At 44.5% G+C, this 24,452-nt stretch overlaps 1 protein-coding gene across 2 annotated transcripts in view; it reads left to right on the top strand.

Annotated features, from left to right (window-relative positions):
• LOC147693450 (uncharacterized) overlaps positions 1–24,172 on the top strand; it is a 326,887-nt gene extending 302,715 nt beyond the window's left edge. For both annotated transcript variants that reach the window (XM_086933731.1, XM_086933730.1), the window contains exons 15-17: positions 519–1,561; positions 5,213–5,294; positions 20,757–24,172. In XM_086933731.1, coding sequence (XP_086789857.1) covers positions 519–1,561; positions 5,213–5,294; positions 20,757–21,400 — 1,769 coding nt within the window. In that variant the 3' untranslated portion in view covers positions 21,401–24,172. The remainder of the gene's footprint in view (positions 1–518; positions 1,562–5,212; positions 5,295–20,756) is intronic.
• The last annotated feature ends 280 nt before the right edge of the window (positions 24,173–24,452 follow it).

Below are 24,452 nucleotides of genomic sequence, written 5' to 3'. Positions count from 1 at the left end.
TGATTGATAGGTTATGTTGTCTAATCCCTCAGCTTTGCCATGTTTGCACGCCGCCTGTTTGAAAGCTCTGTGTAAATACTAATCTATCACACCCCATTGATTAAACCTGTTGCACGGCCTGAGCAATTTAACAGAGAATCTCCTTTCCGTGCATGCACTGTCCGGAGCTAATGGCAGACGCTACCTCTCCTTTTGACAACAATGTTATGGCATGAAAAACCTATTGATGATTTTATTATTAAATAGCTCTAAGCTCCTATTTGAATGCCACAGAAAACACTCCAAGGTGTGAGAAGGTGTTTTTTCTGTTGAAGCCTTGTGTGCAGTAAAGGGCAGGGCGTGCGGTTTGCACATGAGCAAATAGTACCTATGCAAACAGCACGAGTTACCAGATTTGTAATCCCATTTCTAGCGAAAACGTTACTTTGCACCAGTAACTGAATTAGCCACATAGTTGTAATCAGGTATGTGTTTCAAACCTATAGAATAAGCTTCTTTTTATTTTTCTTCCTGTGCAGCAGACGGGGGAGTTACGAGGAAAGCTGTGGAAGAGGAGGATCCCAGGAAGACACCCATAAAACAAGAACCGCTTGAGATCCCCTTCGAAGTAATCACAGAGGTTCCACAGTGTTGCGAGGAAGACAAAGAACGCCACGATCCGATTAACGCATTAGATCCGCCAGAAGACCCTACAGGAAATGAGCAAAATGAAAGCAGTACCTCTACCATGCTACCCGACAAGGAGAAATTAGGTTCAAGATTTCAGACACCAACTGATGACTGTCAAAATGTTTCCAAAAATGTTTCTGTTAAGCCGCGGCGAATCCAGGCAGGGGAGGGGCCACTTATCTGCAGCGGCTGTGGCAAAGGGTTCCAATGGAAGTCTCACTTAATTGCCCATGAGAGGATTCATACAGGGGAGAAACCATTCACCTGCAGTATTTGTGGGAGACGTTTCCGCTGGAGTTCTCAGTGGGTTGAGCATCAGAGGTCTCACACAGGAGAAAAGCCCTACATGTGCATGGATTGTGGAAAATGCTACAATCGGAGTTGCGATCTCTCCATTCACAAGAGAGTCCACACTGGAGAGCGGCCCTACAAGTGCGAGTGTGGAAAAAGCTTCATTGCGAAAAAGCGTCTTATAATGCATCAAAAAATCCATGTAGGAGACAGAAAGCATGCATGTAATGAATGTGGGGAAAGCTTTCACCATAGCTATGCACTTTTAAAACACCAGAGAATTCATACAAAGGAAATCCCTCAACAGTGTCCTGAAAGGGAGAAGAGCTCCCTTGGTAGGCTTTGTACTGAGCAATTGGGGACCTTGCCATACAACTGTAATGATTGTGGCCAAAGCTTCAAACTCCATGCATCTCTAATCATCCACCAGCGGCGAGTTCATACTGGAGAGAGGCCCTTCACGTGTCCAAAATGTGATAAAAGCTTCACTCGAAGACATCAGCTTAGAACACACTTCAAAATGCATCGAAAAGACAGAGCATTACAAAACCCTCATGATCGGTTGTCAAGGCTCGTAAAACAAGGAATATATCGAGCACAGGTAAGAGTTCTGAATCTCTGATAATCGAATACATGGAGATGAGAGCTTTGGGAATTGGTAAATTCAGACCTCATAAACATTGTGATTAGGGCTTGAATATCAGAAAAGCAACAATGAATGTCTCTTGTATTGTGTGAGAGTAAAGATTTGAAAGTCATGACCAACCAGTATATACCTTCAATGATGAAACTGCATCTCTCTTCTCTACGGCTTTAAACATTTCCAAAAGGTCATATGTATTTTAAAATGGCTTAACATCATTGACTCTTAATAACTGTAACAACTATTTCAAGGCAGCTACTATTAAACAAAAATGACCGAGGAGCTGATACCCCATGGGCACCCATTCTCATGATCTTAGTTTTATTTTCCTTGACTTCTGTATTGTTTGAGCTTGAAAAGGGCGCTAAAGCATCTAGCAGTCACTGCAGCCCCACAACAGTGAGGCCAATCAAAGCTATCTAATCTGCATATACTAATGGAGATATTTCATGATTTTCAAATTTCGAGGAAAAGCATGGACTCATTTTATAAAATGTGGGCATTCTGATATATAAACCAAGAATAGTAGGGGGCAAGGAAACATCCTTGTTTTAATTAATTTGTAACAGAAATTCTGAACTTAAATTCATTATTTGTTTGAAATAATACTGATAACCAATTATCTGAATGCAGACTGATTAAAGGTTGATGAAAAAATTTTTAAATACTCAAATTGATTAGCTTTTGACAAAGTTTGGTCGAGCTGAATAAAATTCTACATATGCAACACATGATTTCGAAAACATTTTTCTTTGCATGTTTTTCACACATGAGTTGCAGGCATAAAATATTATCAACAGTTAGGAAAGAAGAATGAAATCCCAGTGGCCCAAATGGAAACACCTGTCTCTCTACTATCCAATTCTGCAATTGGTACAGGCTAACTTTCGCAAACACTTTCTGAGCTGCATCTAACAAAACAATTTGTCTTGGTAAATAGTTCAAAAGTTTGGACCTATCACATTTTTTATAAAGTAGTGTGATATAACTTCCTTTCCAAGAGTCAGGAATGTGATTAAACGTCATACAGTAGATAAAAGGTGGTTTAAACAGCTTGCCCACAGGCACGGGCAGAGGTTTTTTTTTAAAAAGTAGCGAGTGTACCATCAGATCCCTGTGCCCGAGAATTATTCATTCCTGTTATGATATTAGCAATGATTTCAGTTGTAATTTGTTCAATAGTCAGTAATGAATTACAGTTAGTGTGATTGGAAACAATACCTATTTTTCAATACAAAGTGTTAAAAATATAAATACCAGGTGTTTTCATGTGTGGGCATAGGATTTTTAAAAATTTCTTTAACAGGGGCGGATGGTAGCAGCGGCATTTCACTCCGTGTAATTCCACGGAGTTTCTCAAAAACTCAGCGAGATTTAGTGGAGTTCCACAAGCTATGAAATTCAGCACGTCACGCTGCTCGCACTTATTTTAAGCGCCGGGAGCTTGTCCAACGCCTTTAAAACAGTGTGAACAGCGCCAGAGGGCGCTGCTTCTTTCTGCCATTTGAGTAGATCTTCTACTCAGGTAGCAGCTTACTCATCGCAAGTGGCAGCTTTCTCAATGCGAGCGGTAATGACCTGTCACGACCGTCTGCGTTGAGAAATCTTGCCGGGATGCGGTCTAGCGCTCGATTTTCTCGCTCGCAAGAAAAAACCCAGCAGAGTTTATCGCCCACCCCTGACCTTTATCCAGAGATCTAGCAGCAATAGGCCAGAAGTCACGTAAAGTGCTTTTATTAAAGATACTCCAAAAGAATGCCATTATCTTGGTCCATTGTCCTTTTTTTTAGTTCTCTTTCTACAAGGTGGCTTTTCTTTTACACACTTTATTATACAATATTCTTTCATTCATCAAGTTATTGGAGCTGTGGTGGTAGGAAATAGGTCATCTAATGAAGCCCTCAGATTGGAGATGGAATCTATATTTACTATATTTGAATTTTCCAGATTATCAATGGTAAGACATAACCTATCTATAAAGTTATCATTAAGATTCCCGTTCCAAGTGTACAAGCAATTAGAACAGCAGCTTTATGAATGGATCTTTAGGAGCAAAATAACAATAAAATGCCCCTTAGTAATTGCATACAGTGCTTCAGTCAATAAACCATCCTTGACAGGTTCTATTTACTAGCGTATGTTGTAGACTGTTTAATCGTCCCTACAAGAGAGGGACCCTGCTGTTGTTTACTTTGTGGCCTTCGTGACTTTAGCTAGGGCTAGGCCCGACAAATGGTAGAGAAATGAGTAATAACAATACTTGCCTCTGGAGGGGGGACTACACAACCCGCGATCCAGCTCAGGTTGTGCCTTGCAGGGGAGCACTTGCACCCAACCACAATTTTGTTTTGATATACTGAGACAGGAATGCGGAGGATTGCTTCACAGTGGGTAGCCGACTGATGAGAGCCCCCAGCAAAAAGGTGTGGTTGGTATTAAATTGGTCTAGCAGTCAACTAACCGCAGTTACACTAGGTGAGCACCTGAGGCATGTGGCCGACACCACAGAGCAGATCCTAGCTTTAGACTCAGAATTGCACTGGATACAGCCCAAGAGTCATACTTATGCAGCCTCCCTAAGCATTTGAATATAATGACTGCATTTGGAGGAAGGAAATTTCCATAAATCGGTTAGATTTCCAAGAAAAAAGTCTCTTTGAAGAGTCTCATATTAACTAAGCCTCAGTTTTCACCAACGAAAAAAAACCCTTCTTCAGGAAACCTTCCCCAAAAACTGTTTTCAATGGCATGCATGGGAACAAAGGCTCTCATGAACCTAATCTGAAATTCCCAGACAAGGCCAGCTCTAGGTGCTCCCACTAAAGTGGATCATAATTCTTCTTCTTTTGAGGAATCGACAAGCAATCAGAGCTTAGCCTAAATGAGCTATATTCTGGCAGCAAATAGTTCTAGAATACACACCAATGTACGTCTTAGACATTGATTGGAGAGTATAGAGCAGATGTAAAGAAGAGACTCTGATGTGGTAGTGGTAGGCCTCAAGACTGGCTTGAGCTTCCGAGGCATGTCCACATTTCTTCTCACTAGGAATCTACGTTGGTTCTTCTCCAGTGATAGTGAACTTTACATATGTGTGACTGAAGATCTGGTAGATTTTTAGTTGAGTAACATGCTGCACAATATGCACCCAATGAAACCCATTATGAAATATTACCTGAAATCTTATTTATATGTCTCCATGATATTCTTCCAGTGGGCTCAGTTATTCACAAATTTATTATTCCCCACCTGGTATTTGCAATGTCACTTTACATCTATTATTCTAGCTGTACAATGTTTTTCTGTGGCCTCTCTTGACAATGGTCTTTTGGAATAGGACGTGAACGCAGTATGCATCACCAACTCTACAGTGTTGCATTTAGCCACTAGTCACAAGATCAGCCCCAGGTGAAGAATTCTGTGGTGATAGCCCACCACCACAAGTTATCTGCTGTGAGATTGCTATTATTTTGAACACCATATTTGCCCCAACCTGCCCTCCCTTCTGTTTTGTTTGATATCTCGGTAATATCAGTTTCACCAACGTTCATAACTTGTTCTATAGGGTTTGAATTAGAATTGTTAATGTGTTTTTTTAAATTCTTGCAGGCTTCCTCGGGAACATTAGTTACTTTACACCGTGAGGATCGGATGGCGACGAAGAAACATTTGGATGCAATACCATTAACAGGTAATGATTCCGATATCTTGTAAGCATTGCAAGCAATTATCATGGCTAATAACCTCATTATGTTGGAACGGTGTTTGGGGTGATGTTTATTTCACCTACTAATCAACGATTTCATGTGGGAGTGTTATTTATCAGGTGTGGTAAATAGCATCTATTTCAAGTTTTCAGGGTATCTCTGGTAAGTGAGAATGCAGATATTGCATGCAGAGTCTGCACTGTAGGCATTGGTACTGGGTACAAGGTGTGACTAAGTACCCCTTAGTGTCTAGGGCCCCCTGAGCATGGCTGCAGAAGATGCCCAAGAAGTATCAAGGAAAAAGGCACTGTGCACAGGACATGACAAAAGCAAGCACTCTATGCTAGTGCCCACCTGGCTTGGCAAAAGTTGGGACCTGAAGGCAGGGGTACTGGTCACTGGCTGCATGGTTATCATCTCACTATTAACACTGTCTAATGATGTATGCTTTACAATGTTATGGTTGGCTACTAAGAACATAAACTTATAGACATACAAATATTTCCATTATGGTTATTATGATGGAAACAAAAAAAATGACATTTCTTAGTTATGTTCAGTGATGGAACCATAACATCTAGAGTTGCATCCTTTCTCCTTCATGTAATAACTGCCATGACATTGATAAACTGTTAGTCGTACAGCAGCCTGTCTTTTCTACATAATCTTTGCAAGGACATCTGTTAACTAGCACTATGGCTTTGCAACTCCATATACCTTTCATTAAAACATCACTAGAACTTCCATCACCATCAAGTGATATGTGGTAGCACATAAGTCATATCGCATAAGATTTTCTTTGTCGCTGCGCAGCGAAGCAGAGCTCATTAACTGAACATAAGCGGTTCAGTTCATGGCATCAAAGAGTTTCTAATTTTGTAGAGACCGCCTTATTCTTTTAAAATTTTGCCTACTTTGCACAATATTTAAAACATGTATTTTTACCTGATAACTGAAGGAGCTGTGTTCAATGCTTCTGGAGGGGATCTTTAAGAGCGGGCACTGTGAACCCAGGTTAGTGGTCTAGCTGCGTCGACTTCCGCGTTCACCACAGTTCATAAGGGGCGGATGAGCCGCTGGCATGCCTAAGGCAAGCCCGTCTGCGCCCAATCTGGCCCAGGGGCCAGAACCCCTGGTTCTCCGCCAAGAGGTAAGTCCTCTTAAACCGCAGATCAGCTGTATGGCCTTAGAGTGATTGTGCCACATAAATGCGGTCATACAATCGCGCCGACAAACACTAGGAATAAATGCCCTCACTGTTCTTTTGAATTTGGTTCCCTGGCCACGGCCTCAGTTGTTAAGACCCCATCTTCTCAAACAGTTTTTAAAATGTGCTTATTGAACTGTTGTTCGATTCCTAAGGACGCAATTGAACTCCGGTTACTGTTGGATGAACAAGATCCAGATGCTCTGTTCCTTACTGAAACATGGCTTACCAACATTTCAGATCCGGTGCTGGTTCAAGCACTTCCCCCTGGATATCTGATTTAGAGGCATGATCCGGATTTAAGTCGAGATGGGGCCCTGGATATTATTTACAAAGACAAAATCAATTGTCGCATTCCAGCAAGTTTGATTCCTGACTGTGAAAGTCTTTCTTTTGCACTTGGTTTCTCTCATACCTGTACGTTCTCTGGGGTCCTAATATATTGGCCTCCAGGAGCTATTGGCCATTTCAGTAGAGACCTACAAGAGGTAATGGCCAAGTCAGTCAGTTCCCTTTCCAATTTCTCTGTATTAGGTGATTTAAACATCCATTTTGACGATACATCCTCACCTGCTGCAGAGGAAGTAACCAATAGTCTGGGTGTTCTGTTACTCAATTTGAAAGTGACTGGCTCCACCCACCAAAAAGGCCATCTTCTTGACCCGGTTTTCTCCAACATTGATTACCTTGTTGTTGAAAAGCCCATCCCCATACCCTGGTCAGATTACATGATCTCCTTCTCATGGACCCCTCTAGTTAGTAGTCAGCCACTGGAAACAGTTAAAAAATGGAGCCGGAATTGGTCTAAACACCCCACTGAGTCCTGGGCACTAATTCTCGATAATACCAGACCCATGTTTGAGGACGACCCTGAAACCGCTAACAGCAAGTTTACTAACTGGCTTGACTCTTCTTTCGATCTGCTGGTCCCCAAAAAATGGACGACCAATAAGAAAGGTCCGAACAGAATAGCCTGGTACTCGCCCAAGCTCAGAGAGTTGAAGCAAAAATGCAAACGCTTGGAGAAAAGCTGGAGGAAAGGCTTCTCTACCGTTATAACCAAATATAGAGAGGCTACTAAAGCTTACAAGGCAGAAATTCGAAGTGCTCAATCCCTGTAATACGAAAAAGGGATTATCTCAGCCTCCAACTCCCCCTGCAAAATATTCTAGATTGCAAAATCTCTCCCTAACCCCCACCCCCCTCTCCTCCCCTGTCATCTGATGACATTTTAGCATGTTGTAACAATCTGGCAAATTACTTTTTTTTAAATTGAAGATATTAATTCGACTTTCCCTCCTATTCCAGCATTTTTAAACACCCTCTTTTGTAGGATCAACGACGAATGCCCGATCTCCTTGAGACGATCCCGCCCATGGATATGAAATCCCTAAAAAACTATCTAAATCAACTGAAATCTGGCTCCCCTAGTGATGAGGCCACCCCCACTATTCTGAGTCAGGTTTCCGATATGGTTGCTACAACCATTATGGACCTAATTAACATCTCACTTTTCTCTGGATTCGTTCCCTCTCTTTGGAAACCGGCCAAGGTCAAAGCACTTCTTAAAAAACGAGTTTGGACCCAGAAGTATTTGCGAATTACCGGCCGATCTCGCTCCTGCCAGGGATCTCAAAAGTTGGTGAAAAGTATGTTAACTTCGTTCGCTCCGCGTTCGTTGAGGAGGATTAACGTTTTCACCCTTCACAAACCGGTTTTAGACCCCAACAAGGCACGGAAACTGCCCTGCTGGCTGTAGTTGAAGAAGCCAGAAAAATTCTGGTTGTCTGCGTTTCCGTGGCAATTGTCCTGCTTGACCTTAGCACGGCCTTCGACACGGTTAATCACCAACTACTGATCTCGAGACTCAGAGAGGTAGGAGTGACTGGAACTGCACTTAAGTGGCTAGAGTCCTTTTTGGATGACAGATCATTCCAAGTATTGGAGGATAACTTTATTTCCGAAAGTATGCCTCTGAGATGCGGGGTGCCTCAGGGTTCTTCCCTGAGCCCCACGCTTTTTAATGTTTATATGAGCCCCCTGGCCGAGGTGGTCAAGCCCTTTGGCATTCAAATTGTCACCTATGCTGATGACACCCAGTTGATTGTGTCTCTCAACAATGTGGAGGCTAATCTGGCCAACTGTTTGGAAAGGGTCTCCGCGTGGATGGACGGCTCATTTTTAAAACTCAATGCGGCTAAATCTGAGTTGATGTTCTTGGGTAAAACCTCCACCCTGGATGCCAGCTCACTCTGGCCCAGATGTTTAGGTGTTATGCCTCCCCAAAGATTAGATTAAAAGCCTTGGTGTTTGGCTGGCCCATAACCTAAACTTCAAGGAGCAAGCACGGAGGATGGCAGGTACTTGCTATGGGATCCTGAAGATGATTAGAAAAATTCTCCCCCTGCTGCCTTTCAATGCAAGGAGACTGTTGGTTCAAGCTCTGATTCTTTCTCGACTTGACTACGCCAATGTGCTTAATTTAGGTTCTCCGTGCTCAACTATCAAAAAACTACAATCTGTACAAAACTGTGCAGCACGTCTCCTCATGCAGGCACATAATCGGGAAACTGCAAGACCGCATATCGCCTCTCTCTATTGACTTCCGGTTGCGGCAAGAATTCAGTTTAAGGTGCTGTGCATTGTCCATAAGACTCTTTCGGCTAAGGCTCCACCGATCCTTCGATCTATCATCTCTCCCTATCACCCCAAAAGATCTCTGCATTTGGGGAATAAACTTCTGGCAGTTGTTCCCAGGATAAATAGATCTCTGAGTGGTGGACGCCTGCTTTCATACACTGCGGCAAAATGTTGGAACCAGCTACCTAACTATATCCGTCTTGAGGACAACTATCTGTCTTTTTGCAAACTCCTGAAAAGTTTCTGTTTCCCTGATGCTTGGCTGTAGTACTGTGATGACTCTGCGTCTAGCGCTGGGAGGCTTTCTGGTAGCAGATTCATTCATTCATTCATTCATTCATTTGTGGGCTGTTTGTGGTGCCAAGACATTGACATTGATGGTAGCAGTGCTACGGTCAATGTCAGCGTCGTGTTAGAGGTCATGCACAGTTCATTAAGGGTGTTATGGTTATGTAGCTAATATTACTGGGGGCATTTCCGTCTTTTTTTGTTTTATTATTAACATCTTTATCAAAAAGTGTTTTATGGAAATTGATTTATATAGCATATGCCAGTTCTGATAGAGACTTCTAACTGCAGATTCCTCACCTTTTGACTCTTCCCCTGGATTCAGATAGGATCCAGAAAATCTTTAGCAGTACCCCTGTACACCAGTAGGTGATTCTGTGTGGCTGTGTGTTGATGTATTTCTGCTCTGGAAGTGACTGGCGCATATAAGCGCGCCCAATACGCACTGATGTCAGTTCCTTTCTTTCTGTGTCACTAGATGCAGATCCAGAGCTACTCCTTGGTCTCTTTGAGACTTTTTTTTCAAAATAATGTCTTCAAAATCCAGGGTGCCGGGGTAAATGTCAACCCCTAAAAGCTGCAGGGTTTAAACCTTGTAAGGACTGTTGAAAGCAAAATGTCTGTGACAGATCCTCATCAGATTTGTCTCTGGTGCCTGGGATCAGAACACAGCTCCAAGACCTGCACTGACTATGCTTTGCTGAATCCGAAGGTCATACAGGAGCGCAAAGCCAAACTCTGTTGCCAAGCACCAGAAGGCTCCTTGCTATGATCAGTAAAGGTTGAAGGTAAGGCCCCTGAACTGGTTCCACGCCCCAAATCATTTCTATGGCCAACCTCCGTCACACTCAAAGTGTTCAGGTAAGTCAAAGAAGAATCATTATAAGTACACTTAGCCCCTTCCAGCCACTCTCAACCTCCAGGGAAGGCGCGAGGACGTCAAAATGGGTGTTGAAAGATTCCTTTGGTTCTCCTCCAAGCCCCAAGGAACTGCAAGGTCCTCCATATGTGACTCTTGCCAGCGGGCACTCCCTCAGTGTCAATTGGACCCTCTGGACCTGCCAATGGATCCCACGACTTCGAAACCAGATAACAAAGCACAGCCCAATTTGCTCTCCCACTTTGAGCCTGTGCTGCTTATATCTCGATAGAGACATTCCCTGACTGCTGCAGCCTTTGGGTGCTCCATCAGACTTCAATCTCCAGTTTGAACCCAGCCATATGCAAATCAGTCTTGACCCTGTGCCTCATGGGAACAGTCCAGACCGAACTGCCAAGCCATGTCTTCCCTGGACTGGAATCAAGCATCCTAGGACCGGTTTCTGGCTATCAGTTTCTGGCTATCAGCCTTCATCAGCCAGGATAGCTTGACTCCAGTGGCGTAGTGAGCACAGTACCCACGTCTGGGCATACCCTTCCCACATCGGGTGAACAGCAAAACACACTAGATGATGGATGAAATGTTGCACAATGGCAACACAAGTCAAGTCAAGTCATAGGATTTGTATAGCGCACTACATACCCAGAGGGTTTCAAGGCGCTTAGGAAGGGGAGGATGATTACTTGTCAAATATCCACGTTTTAAGTTGTTTTCTGAACTCTAGGTGGTTCTGGGTAAGGCGGAGGTAAGCGGGGAGTGAGTTCCATGTTTTAGCAGCCAGGTATGAAAAGGATCTGCCTCCCATGGTGGTCTTGTTGATGCGAGGTACAATGGCGAGGGCTTGGTTGGAAGAACGTAGTTGGCGGGAGGGGGTGTAGAAGGATAGTCGTGAGTTGAGGCAGTCTGGTCCGATGTTGTAGAGTGATTTGTGTGCGTGGGTGAGCAGTCGGAAAGTGATCCTCTTATTGACGGGTAGCCAGTGGAGGTCTTTAAGGTGACCAGTGATGTGTTCGTTGCGTGGGAGGTCTAATATGAGCCTGGCTGAGGCGTTTTGGATTCGTTGGAGTTTCTTCTGGAGTTTTGCGGTAGTGCTTCCGTAGTCCAGTCGGCTCGTGACTAGAGCGTGGGTGACTGTTTTCCTTGTATCGGAGGGGATCCAGCGAAATGTTTTTCTGAGCATGCAAAGAATGTTGAAGCAGGAAGAGGAAACGGCGCTGACTTGTCTGTTCATTGAGAGTGAAGAGTCCAGGATGACGCCTAGGTTCCGTGTGTGGTCTGTCGGGATGGGTGCTTTTCCGAGGGCTTCCGGCCACCAGGAGTCGTCCCATGCAGAGGGGGATGTACCTAAGATGAGGACTTCTGTTTTGTCTGAGTTCAGTTTCAGACGGCTTTGTTTCATCCATTCGGCAACTTCTTTCATTCCTTCGTGTAGGTTAGTTTTGGCGGTGCTGGGGTCATTGGTGAGAGAGAGGATCAGTTGAGTGTCGTCCGCGTAAGAGATGATGTTGAGGTTGTGTTGGCGTGCGATGGCCGCGAGGGGGCTCATGTATACGTTGAAGAGGGTGGGACTGAGTGAGGATCCTTGTGGTACGCCGCAGATGACTTCGGAGGCCTCGGACTTGAATGGAGGAAGGCGGACTCTCTGGGTTCTTCCGGTGAGGAACGAGGTGATCCATTCAAGTGCTTTTCCTTGGATTCCGATGTTATAGAGGCGTTGTAGGAGGGTGCTGTGGCAGACTGTGTCAAAGGCTGCGGAGAGGTCGAGGAGGATGAGGGCGACTGTGTCTCCATTGTCTAGTAGCGTTCGAATGTCGTCTGTTGCTGCGATGAGGGCAGTCTCAGTGCTGTGTTTTGCTCGGAAGCCAGATTGTGAGGGGTCGAGGGATTTGTTGGCTTCGAGGAAGGTGGCGAGCTGGTTGTTGACAGCTTTCTCGATGACTTTGGCCGGGAATGGGAGAAGCGAGATGGGGCGGTAATTTTTGAGTTCGGAGGGGTCCGCTGTTGGTTTTTTCAGAAGGGCGGTGAGTTCAGCGTGTTTCCAGTTTTCCGGGAAGGTGGCGGAGTTGAAGGAGCAGTTGATGACGTCTCTGAGGTGCGGTGCTATGACGGAGTCTGCTTTGTTGAAGATGTGGTGAGGGCATGGGTCTGTGGGGGATCCTGAGTGGATTGAATTCATCAGGCGGATGGTGTCCTCAGCGGAGATTGGGTTCCAGTCGTTGAGAACGTTCACGGGGGGAAGATGGTCAGCAAATGGTAGGGGGGGTTGATTCCCGGGTTGGTTGTCGAAGCTGTTGTGGATGTCTGCAATTTTGCTGTGGAAAAAAGATGCTAGGGAGTCGCAGAGGGTTTGAGAGGGGGTGATGTCGTTGGAGTTGGCCGGGGGATTGGAAAATTCCTTGACGATGTTGAAAAGTTCCTTGCTGTTGTGGGCGTTGTTGTCAAGTCGATCCTTGAATGCTGTTTTCTTGGCTTTTCGGATCAGTTGGTGGTGAGTACGGGTGGCGTTTTTGAAGGCGGCCTTGGTGCTGGTGGTTGGGTCTTTTTTCCAGGCCTTTTCAAGGGAGCGGCAGAGTTTCTTGGACTTCTTGAGATCATCGTTGAACCATGAGGCCTTCTTGCTGCCAGGTTTGCTTTGCCGTTTTTTCAGTGGTGCTAAGGTGTCGGCGGTGTTGGATAACCAAAGGGTGAGGTTAGCGGCGGCTTCGTTGGCGTTAGAAGAGGGGGCTGGGGAGTTTTGAAGGAGCGATGCGGAGATTTGGTCTGTGGTGATTTTGTTCCAGTTTCTTTGCAGGGTAGGTTGGAGGTGGATGTTGGGTTTTGGTTTGTTGTAGGAGAAGTGAACGCAACTGTGGTCAGTCCAGAGGAGGTTCGTGGTGTGGCCGAAGGAGATATGATTGCTGGATGTGAAGATGGGGTCGAGTGTGTGACCTGCGATGTGGGTGGGGGAAGTGACTAGTTGTTTGAGTCCGAGGTTGGCGAGGTTGTCTACGAGGGTGGCGGTGTTGCGGTCGTTGATATTTTCAAGGTGAAAGTTGAGGTCTCCCAGAAGGATGTATTCTTTGGAGGGGAGCGCGTGTGGAGTGATGAAGTCCGTGATGTCTTCACTGAATTTTGCGCGGGGTCCTGGTGGTCTGTAGAGGAGAGTGCCTCGGAGTGTGGTTTTGAGGTCGATGTGGATCTGGAAGTGAAGGTGTTCGGAGTTGGCGAGGTTGGCGTCAGAGCTGGTTGAGATGCGGATGGATTTCTTATGGACGATAGCGATTCCTCCTCCTGTGTGGCTGGTGCGGTCTTTGCGAGTGATCTTATAGTCTTCAGGGATGGCAATGGTGATGTCTGGTGCGGAGGAAGCGTTCATCCATGTTTCCGTAAGGAAGGCGATGTCTGGAGAAATGGTGTCTAGTAGATTCCATAGGTCAATGGCGTGCCTGTGGACCGATCGGGTGTTGAGAAGGATGCATTGTAAGTGGTTGGGGTCGGGAGTCTGATGTGTGGTTGTAGCGGAGATGTTGTCGGTGCCGATGAATTTGCAGGAGTAGCATGAGAAAGGTCCATGGGTGCGTCCAGGAGCGGCTTGAACGCAGTTGGGGGCGCGACCGGGGTTGAGGGCTAGGAGGGCGGCGGCATCGTAGGTAATGCGGGGGGGCTGGGTAGCGCGAGGGGCAGGGGGTCTGGCGCTGGGCGCGGTCCAGGCGCGGACGGGCGTAGACGGGCTTACCTTTGGCGCACCTTCGGCGCGGATTAGGCGCGGTGGCTGCGCGTGAACGCTGCGCGCTTGGGCTGCTGTCATATATGGATGGTGGGAAGGGGGAGGGGCGAGGGCGTCTCAGCTGGGAGGCGGGGCGGGCACACGAGGACAACAACAAACAAAATGGAGGCGGAGGGGGGGCAGAGCGGAGCGCTGGAGTCAAACGCGCTAACAGGGCAAAAACAGCAGTGGGGAATTAATTATTTAATTAACGAAGCAGAGCGGAAATGTGCTACACAGCTGGCGAAATGTGGAAAGCTTAAATTGCACAGTTAGAGCAGTCAAGCAGAACAGCGCTATGATATAAACAACACGTGAAAAGAAATGAAATTGCACAGTTCGAGCAGTTAAGCAAAGCAGCGCTACGATGAAATACACATTCACCCCCGACACAGATCTGGGTTTAATCCATCCTTATTTTGCTCACCAAGCCACCGCAGTTCAGACATGGCCATATGCAAATCAGTCTTGGCCCTGTCCCTCATGGGAACATTGCAGACTGAACTGCCAAGCCATGTCTTCCCTGGACCGGAATCAAGCATCCTAGGACCGGTTTCTGGCTATCAGCCTTCATCAGCCAGGATAGCTTGACTCCAGTGGCATAGTGAGCACGGGACCCACGTCTGGGCATATCGTTCACACATAGGGTGAACAGCAAAACACACAAGATGATGGACGGAATGTTGCACAATGGCAAAACATTCACCCCCAGTCGCAGATCTGGGTTTAATCCATTGTTATTTTGCTCACAAAGCCACCCCAGTTCAGTCATGGCCTCGGGTCGGGCCGGGTATGCTCAGACGTGCGTCCCGTGCTCTCCATGCCACTGGAATCAAGCTATCCTGGCTGAAGAGGGCTGAAAGCCCGAAACCGGTCCTAGGATGCTTGTTTCCAGTCAAGGGAGGACCTGGCCTAGCAGTCCAGGCTGGACTGTTCCCATTGGGCGCAGGGTCAAGACGGATTTGCATATGGCTGGGTCTAAACTGGAATGGCATGGGGAGCAAAACGACGATAGATTTAGGCCCAGATCTCTGTACTGGGTGAATGTATGACATTGTTCTGCATTCAGTCCATCAATTCTTCTGTTTGCATTTGAGTTAGTCGGCATGGTAGCATTGACACCCACATATGTTAATACGGTTTTCAGCAGCACTTTGTGGTTGACAATGTCAGAGGCCCCTGAGAGATTCAGAAGACCAGTTGCTCATCCCGGGTCACAAGCTTTTCTTTACTGAGGATTAGTAGCGCTGTTTGTCTTCCCCAATAAGGAACGCCACACTAACTGAAGATCAATAAAAGGTCTCTAGTTTTCAGTTGCTGTGGTTGGGCAGTTGTTTGGTCACCACTGTTTCTAGATTGGGCGGTAGTTAGAATGGTTTTCTGAAGGTTATTCTGTTTGTTCAGCGTAATGACAGAATTTTGGAGCTTGTGAGAGACATCTTCCAAAGAATAGCAAGGTGTTCATGAGATATACTAATCAGGGCAAAAGAACAAAGGCGTACGGTAATGACTCTTTACATTACAGATGTTAGTGGACGGTGATGCTTATTTTAGGAGGATAGAATCGAGATGATATTTGTTTCATTGCCCAAGGTGAAGTTATGGACTGAGATGTTTCATTCATGATCTGTTGGGGTGTGTGGGCCAGAAGATATGTGGGGAAGTGCAATAAAATGGTAGTTTTAGGACTGCAAAGGGCATTAGGAGAAGAAACAGGAGTTTCACTACCCAGGTATGGGCGTAGGGTACAGGTCTTTGTAAAATATGAACTGTTCTTTTGAAGGAGTCGCTGAGTTAAACATTCTTATATAGAGTATGTTTCTTAGGCTGGGCAGACTTTCAGCCTCTAAAATGTATATGACAAAGGGTGCAGACCACTGAAGATTAAGTTTCTACCTACCGTCTTGTATAAAGGTTGTGCTCCTTAGTTTCATATGGTGGTGATCAGCAGCTTAACAAATGTCTCCATTCTTACCTGTGCCTTGAGAATGGCTAACTGATTGAGTGCTGTGGTGTAGTGATCATTTACGTTCCTAGATCCTGAGTTGATAAATATACATTTCGTGGAGGTGCTTGCATCTGGTTTACAGAGATCATCAAGAACAGAAGGTTGAGGCTTTGACCAAGTTAGTGCACTGCTTTCTCAATCGATTGAGTCTAGCCAAGGTAGTCCATTATCATTGATGATTACTTAGTGGCATGAGTTAGCGAGTCCATCAGTCCAGATGTTCAAGTTATCAATGACGATGGCCCTTTTAAGAAAGGGATTGAGTGCTGTTGGTCAGGTTGAAGAGGTCATCTTGTAAATTAGCAAGTTTCCATTTTTGAGAGAGGATATGCACAGGTGGTACATTTATGTAATAGGAAGTCAAGGGGGTCATAGTTTGTGTCTTGCACTTCTTAGTAAGTGATTGGAGAGTGTTGAATTGGGACCACTACACATACTTTCCCTTTCTCCTATTTGTTTTTCTATTTTATTTTTATTATTATTTTATTTATACAGGTTCAGTACATAACAACCCTTCAGTACTCATTCGCCATGTGACACACTTTCGCAATCCTTCCTTTAAAAAAGCACCGTCCCATGAATCTCTTGGTTACACAGCTGTTAAGCCAACTACCCAACTTGGGCAGGCAGCGACTTCCACCATTTACAATACAGTCCAGACCAGGTGACTATGATTTCCCACTTCCATCGTGTGCGCTTCCTGGGGCTGATGTTCCCTGTTCCTATTGTATGGTGTCCTGTCACAACGTCCATCGACCTAGCCCTCTGCCATTTCACCAGGACTCGTACCTGCCTCCCCTGTGTGCGCCTCCGTGACTTCACTCGCCTCCCTAGCGTCCCCCTGCTTATATGTCCTAAATAATCCCCAAAAATTCATAGGTCTGCTACGTGGTGGGAGCAGTTCACTATAATTGTCCGTCTGTGTACAGCAGTCCAGCCTATCATGTGACCACATTTTCACTGTTGGTACCGGGCCCTGCATCCAACGCAGCGCCACTACCCTTGCTAGTAGCTGTCCCATATCTACAAGTCTGCGTATTGCCTTGGGCAGTGTTTTGGAGTATCCAAATAAAGCTATTGCGGGATCCGGAGCCAATTCCACCTCCACTATCCTTCCTAATTCCCTAAATACATCTTCCCAGTATGCAAGGATACCTGGGCAGTACCAAGATAGGTGTATGAAGTCCGCAGTCTGTGCGCTCACACTTCGCCTCTTCCCTAAGTCCATACCTACAGAGCCGCTCTGGCGTGTAGTAGACTCTGTTAAGAAAGTTAAAATGAATAAGCCTATGCTTGCCATGAAGCGAGATACGCCTTCTGTTCGAGCAGCAGTACTGCCACATCTTGTCATCTATTGTTGTTTGTAAGTTCCTTTGCCAGGCCAGCCGGGCTGACGTGTATTCTTGTGCTCTGTGCGTCATCGCTATTCTGTAGATGTTGGTTACTATCTTACTGGGGGAGTTGGATTTAATGACATATGTTAGTTCAGGGATTGCTGGAGGTTCCTGCATATCCTCTCCGAACTGCTCTAGCATTGCCCGCCGCACCCGGTAGAACTGGAATCGGTGTAGTTGTTTGGCCACCTCTGCCCCCCTCCTCCACTTGTTCCCAGGTTTTTGCTACCCCATCTTGAAAGAGGTCTCCCGCAACCCTAATGTTCAGCGCTTGCAGTGCTCTGATGACTCCTCTGTCCCTGCACGGAGTCAGCCAGCGTGCCCACTCCATAGGCATAATTTGCGTGTATAGTAACGCACCTGCCTGTTGCTGTAATAAGCAGTGCCATGCATGTTTGCTAGCGTTCATTGAGTCAAGGAGGCTGGTTCTACGGCCTGGCTCTTCGAAGATTGTCGCCGGAAGTGAGTGTGGGGCAGCGAACAGCTTTTCCATGCGCAGGAATGGTATACCTGCCTCACCGTGGATCCATGTATGTAAGTGTGCACACTGCGCCACCCGATAGTAGAGTTCAAGATCCGGCGCTCCTATGCCTCCCATACTATAGGGTAATATAAGGACCCGCCACTTTACCCTTGCTTGCTTACCGGCCCACACCAGCTTTAGCATCAATTGGGTTAGTCTTTGGAAAAAGGCTTGTGATAGTACTATTGGTATATTAGTGAATAGGAACAGCATCCTAGGCAAGACCACCATCTTCATGATTGATATTCTTCCCAATAAGGGCAGGGGGAGCTTGCACTATGCCTCTACGTCCTTCTCCAGTCTATCCATGGCTGTGCCATAATTCTCCTGCAATACAGTCACTGAAGCTGTATGCAGTCTAGTACCTAAGTATCTGACTGATTCAGTAGTCCATTGCAGCGGGTATTCCATTTCGAAATCTTCTGTGACCGTGGTCAGCGGAAAAACTATGGACTTTGCCCAGTTGACTTTTAGTCCCGATAGAGCCCCAAAATGCACCACTTCCCTAAGCATCAGATTCTGTTCAGGTTGACGCACATACAGCATCGTGTCATCGGCGTAGGTGGATATAACTATGTTATACGTCGGGAAGCCAATGCCTTCCTAACTATGATACTCCCTAAGGGCGCATGCCAAGGGCTCCGCGACCAGAGCGTATTGGCGATAGCGGGCAACCCTGTCTTGTGCCTCTAGTGATGGCAAACTGGTCGGTGACTAAGTTACCTATGCTTACTCTAGCTGTGGGTTTGTGGTATAGTGTGCCAATTAGTTGTAGAAAAAACGACCCCAATCCAATCCTTGTCAGCACCCTACGCATGAACGCCCACTCCACCGAGTCAAATGCTTTTTCCATATCAAGGAATACTGCCACCGCTTTAACATCTTGCCTCATATGCTGCATGGTGCCAAAGACTGTGCGAATATTGTATGTGAGATTTCTATTGGGTATAAATCTTGCCTGTTCTGGTGCCACCAATATCGAAGACAAGGGGGCTAGGCGATTGGCCAGAATCTTTGCAAATATTTTAGTGTCCACGTTTAAGAGCGACAATGGGCGGTATGAGCTGCACTCCTCCTGCGTTTTCCCCGGTTTAGGGATCGCTACCAGTATCGCTTCCCTCATGGATCTCGGCATGACGCCCTCTACACATAAATCCTCGAAGAGCGTGGCTAAGTGAGGCAGCAAAATGTCTATGAATGTTTTATAAAAGTTGGCGGTGAGACCATCCGCCCCGGTGCACTGCTCGATTTCATGCCCGCCAGGGCTTCTAGTATTTCGTCTTTTTCTATTGGGAGCATTAAGAATTCTCTCTGCACATTCGAGAGGGAGGGTAGCGCTATATGCTCTAGGTAGTCTTGCATTTCCTCTTCCATATCCTCTGATCGAGTTGTATAGAGATCTGCATTGTCCCTTTTTTTCCTATTTGTAATCAGGACGCAGTAGTTGATGGGAAGGAGGTCAGTGATGTTTGAAAAGGCTTTGTTAAAACGTGTTTCTGTGATAGCACGAAGTCGGGAAAAAACTGCATGACTTACTTTACAGATAAAGCATTCAAAAGTGATCTTGCAAAAGAGTTAGAACAGTGGTTCCTGCCCTGTGTCCCCGGGACCCCTCGACTTCTGGAGGTCTGCGACACCTACTCAGGGAGTGTGTTACTGCTTAGGAAATAAAATATTATTAACAAATTAATAACGTGCATATAAACAAAGAACAAAAAATAAAATTGAACATTTATAAACGTTCAGGTAATGTGAAAGAATTTGAAATTTGGAACTAAAAATGTACTTGGTGAATGCTTGTTTCTGTAATTTTTGGTATTGTTTTGAGTTTCAAATCATCAAAATTGCTTAGGCCAGAGTCCCTGGATTCCAGTAATGACTCCGTGGGGGTCCCTGGATCCTAATATTGGTGGGGGTCCTTGGATATCAGTGACTTATAAGTGGGGATCCACAGAAGTCAAAAGGTTGAGAACCACTGAGTTAGAGGATGGAGAATCCTAAGATATGCAGGCTTAAATTATGTTAAGAACAATGTGTTCATACAATAGTAATCTTCAATATTGGTGAGTAGCAAATGTATTTTAGCTTCTGTTGATTGATTGTGGCGAGTTGATAGCTCCATCACCGATGCTCATAGGGTCAAAAGTAAAGCCTGTGGCTTTTAAAAGGACAGTGTTTTGGCCCCATCATATGGGATTTGGTTGGGGCTTGGTGTCATCCTGTAATAGGTATGTTTTACTAATTCAAAGAGCTAGTCAGACAAAGTGATAAATATTTTAGGCCTGAATCATTATCTTTCTGTCATTACACATACTGTAAAAGTGGAGGTGTTATTCACATTTGCAGTAGTAGATAATATGTAACCCTCCTCAATTGCCTTCCATGCCCGGGATATAATAAGACTAGTAAAAAGTTTTAGTCCAAATCTGTGTGTCGTTAATGACGTGGCTTTAATAGCCAGATCATATAAGGCTGATGGTGTGCGTCGAAGTGCTTGCTATGTTTGAGTCGATGTAGGAATAAGTGGCAGTAGATTTCCGTACTATAATTAAAGATCAAGCATTGTTTCAGTTTGCATTAATGAGACAGCTTCTGTGTTTTCAGAAGGCTTGAAACTGTCAATCAGGGGATTGCTGAGGTTGGCATAGGAGGTTAGTAAAGTAGATGAAGTTTCAAATAACGTCCTAAAGGAGTAAATACTGATAGTTTATATCACACGTCAGACTTCCTTATAATCTGTGTTTTTTTCTGTATCCAATAGGTGACAGAGTGAATGACAAATTGGAGGAAAATCATCTTGTGAAAAGCCCATTGAAACTGGAAACTACAAAGCCCACATCCGATGTTACAGATACTTCTGGGTCTCTTAGCAAAACCAGTGATGGTATGCAGTTCACAGAAAGACAGATGTTACCAGTCTTATCAATGAAGTGTGAAGGGGTAGTCAGTAACCCACCTACTCTACAGCAGAAACGCGACACAGAAATGGAGACACACAGAGAGCTTGTAAGCTCGGAGCCTCCATATAAGAAGGTGCCCTCATCTGGAACAAAGTCTGCAGGCGAGGGACCACCTTTCATCTGCAGTGGTTGTGGGAAAATCTTCCAGTGGAGGTCGCACTTTATTGCACACGAGCGTATCCACACCGGAGAAAAGCCTTTTACCTGCAAAGAATGTGGGAAAAGCTTTCGATGGAGTTCACAGTGGAACGATCACCTGAAAATTCACACTAGCAGGAAACTGTATACATGTATGCAGTGTGGGTTAACCTACAATCAGAGCAGTGAACTTGCGATTCATAAAAGAAGTCACCTGGGAGAAGAACCATATAAATGTACTGATTGTGGGAAAAAGTTTTCCCTAAAGCAGCGCCTCCTGATGCACCAGCGGGCCCACATAAGCTAAAATTAATGACTAGTTTAGCAGGTTAAATGCATCAGGATTTTAGGTCACTTGATCCCTTTTCATTGCAGGAAAAATATCATTTCATATGTTGTCGGAGTTACGGAGCTTCCAAGCATACCTACCTATGCTGTCTGCTAGTACAAAACTATATGAACTCAGGAAGCAAGCTCTCTGTATTGCTAAACATAAGCACCGATAACTTGTTGGACTTTAAAAGAAATATCTGTGACACACTAGCTTAAACCCTGCCGCTATCTTGTTGTATTTTAACTTGCTTTCTACTTATAAACACATGGATCTCCTGGGGTTTAAAAGAGCTTCCAACCTTCCTATAAAGTCTTCAAATTGTGTATCATATGCCTAGTGACCATTTTGTCTGCCGCATGTACCTTTGAGGCTGCTGTGCAGGCTGTGGGTGCTTTCCTGTGGTGGTAGGTAAAACTGGCTATACAGTGCTTTGTGCAGTTAAAAGATTTCACCCGCTACAGATCTACATTTTCTGCCTAAGGGTAGATCTTTCCTCATCCCTGATCCCTCAAAGTTATATCCGTCACTGTACCACTTGCAAAATGTGGTTACATTTTCTTAGGCTTCTGAAAATGTATAAAAATCAGAGTAGTGAATGGGATTATGGAGAGGATTTCCAGTGTTTGGTAAAGCAAATATTACAGCTGGCGAAATAGCAGAGCACCTTAGAATGAAAATCTGGGAATGGGCGTGCCGCCTGCATTTACTCGTTTTTTATCTATTTGTAGCAGTGGGCATCCACTGACATATTTATCTTGTAGAACACATGTAACATATCTGACTTGTTAAAAATGTCTTCATTAGCTTTTTCCAAAAAGAAAAGCCAGCTAGACAAAGTGGCAAAAACAAACAACCCCACAGGTGATACAAAACCTCACTTCCTCATGGCCTATAACAATAGCATGTGGAGATTCTCCTGAAATATGGGACATGACAATCACATGTATATCAAATGTATACAAAACACAATTATGTCAAAATAAGTTGGATTAGTTGTCTACAATTTTTAGGATATCATACCTAGACCATGTCACATGAAACGTACAGTTGGAATTTTATTGCAAATTGCCATAAGGAAAGTGAATATAAAAGGAATTATGATATAAAGTTTTTATATAACGAAATGTTGTTGATTTAGTTATAGAAATTGATTTAGTTATAGAAAGCAAAAGAAATGTTCAAACCAAGCTTACCGTGCAGTCATGTGAATGGAATTTAGTAGGCCACCAAGAAAGGGGTGTACAATAATCAAGATACTAAGTGATCCCAAAATCAGCATTACCATTAACACACTGTTTATTTGGAGCACTTATGTGAGTCTTGCAGAAACATTGCCAACAAATGACCTGTGTGTTTATTCCACATTGCAGTTGTTATTCTTGTATAGTCTGAGCATCTGATCTCCTTCTGGTCGTTAGTCTCAGCATTGCTGGAAGTATTCCACTTGTGAATTTTAATCATGTCTTGAACATAAGGCTACTATCAAGATGAACCATCTGTATAATTATGTATGGTGCCAATATTTCCAGCGAGCTTGAGCAAGAACTGAGAACACAGAGTCATAACGTTTGTTGTAGAAGCACGCTGTAGTTGTTGCAGCCTTCAGTTTAAATGTGGCTAGGTGGATCCATGTAAATGGCTGCACAGGAGCACATTCCTGTAAGATCCTTCTTGCTTCAATTGATGAGAAGCCAATGTAGAGGACTAAATGTTCCAAGTTACCCAACAGTATAGTGCAAAAAGTCCCCATCAGCCTTTGTTCCAGAAAAGATCTCACATAGCTGCTGCTAGAGATACACCCTCATAATTACAGTTTGTTTCAAGACACCTAGCGCAAGGTTGATGTGGTGATTGGAGCACTTTCATATTACAGGTTTTCAGCTAAACATAAACTATTAAAATAAGCTGCTCCTCATATTCAGACCAGCAGTGGAAACCGGACTGCGATGCTGACCATTCTGTTCTTCGCTCCACTTCCTGCCAAGATGCACACCCGCCAAAACACAAACGAAGTGATGTTTTGTTGCAAGCCCTGTTTATGTTCGAGGTTGTGGATGGCTCATTTAAAAGCTGCAGGGACCATCACTGGCATTCTTTAGGTTGTTGTGTGCTGTTTAGGTTCCTCAAAAGTATTTTTTCTACCATTCTTTAAAAGTATGTTTACCAAATAAGGGATGCCCTCTGTATTAGAAATGTTAAAAATAATTATTTTCTTCAAACCCAGAGGTATTTATATTTCTTTTCCCAACAATCTGTTATACTCCGTTTCTTCAGTGTACGACTGTTTTGTTTCCAGGCGTTTCAGTGATCTAAACAGTACTTGTGTAGTTATAATAACTATATTGGTTTGATGGCAAATGTACCTTTCAAAACGTCTGCTTCATTTAATACTTTCGCCTCTGACTGCGGCCTGTTGCGAAGGAAAGAAATGCAGAAACATGATGTGTGCCAGTGGACACCACAAAGTAAGTTGCACCAGTATTGTTGGCTATGTTAGCCTTTGTTGCTCGAGAGTTGGCCAGTAAGTACCGAAGCATTTGTACTCTGTCACTTTGCCCCTGCTGCAGAAGTTCAAAATTGAAACACCAGGGAAGTGTCACAACCACAACTGTAGAGACAAAATTGTTGGTGTCTTTGTTTTTTTACTTTCTTTTTCTACTTCTTTGTTGTCTTTTCTGGTCTCACATTTCAATGTAGTCAAACTGTTTAGCAAAAAGAAAAAAATAATAAAACCAATACAATCTTTGTAGTGTTGATGTCTTAAGTCTTGATGGTGACTGCTCTTAGAGTGGGATTATGGTGCAAACATCCGTCTGTGTTAACTGATCATTACGATTAAGTGTGGGAGCCACTTCTGAGAATTTGCTTTGTAGTTAACAATAATAGTTTTGACGATCTTTGTAGTTCACACTGCAAACGGATTACTTTGTTGCTGCTTTACTAACTTCTTGTTATACAATTAGGAAAGGAGGCGTTATCTACAATACTTTTCTTTTGTGAGACTAGAAAGAAATGAACTTCTTCC

This window comes from Lissotriton vulgaris, chromosome 8, assembly GCF_964263255.1.
Source record: "Lissotriton vulgaris chromosome 8, aLisVul1.2, whole genome shotgun sequence".
Lineage (NCBI taxonomy): Eukaryota > Metazoa > Chordata > Amphibia > Caudata > Salamandridae > Lissotriton > Lissotriton vulgaris.
The sequence above is the reverse complement of the archived record's forward strand: the minus strand, read 5'-3'. Positions and strand labels throughout refer to the sequence as shown.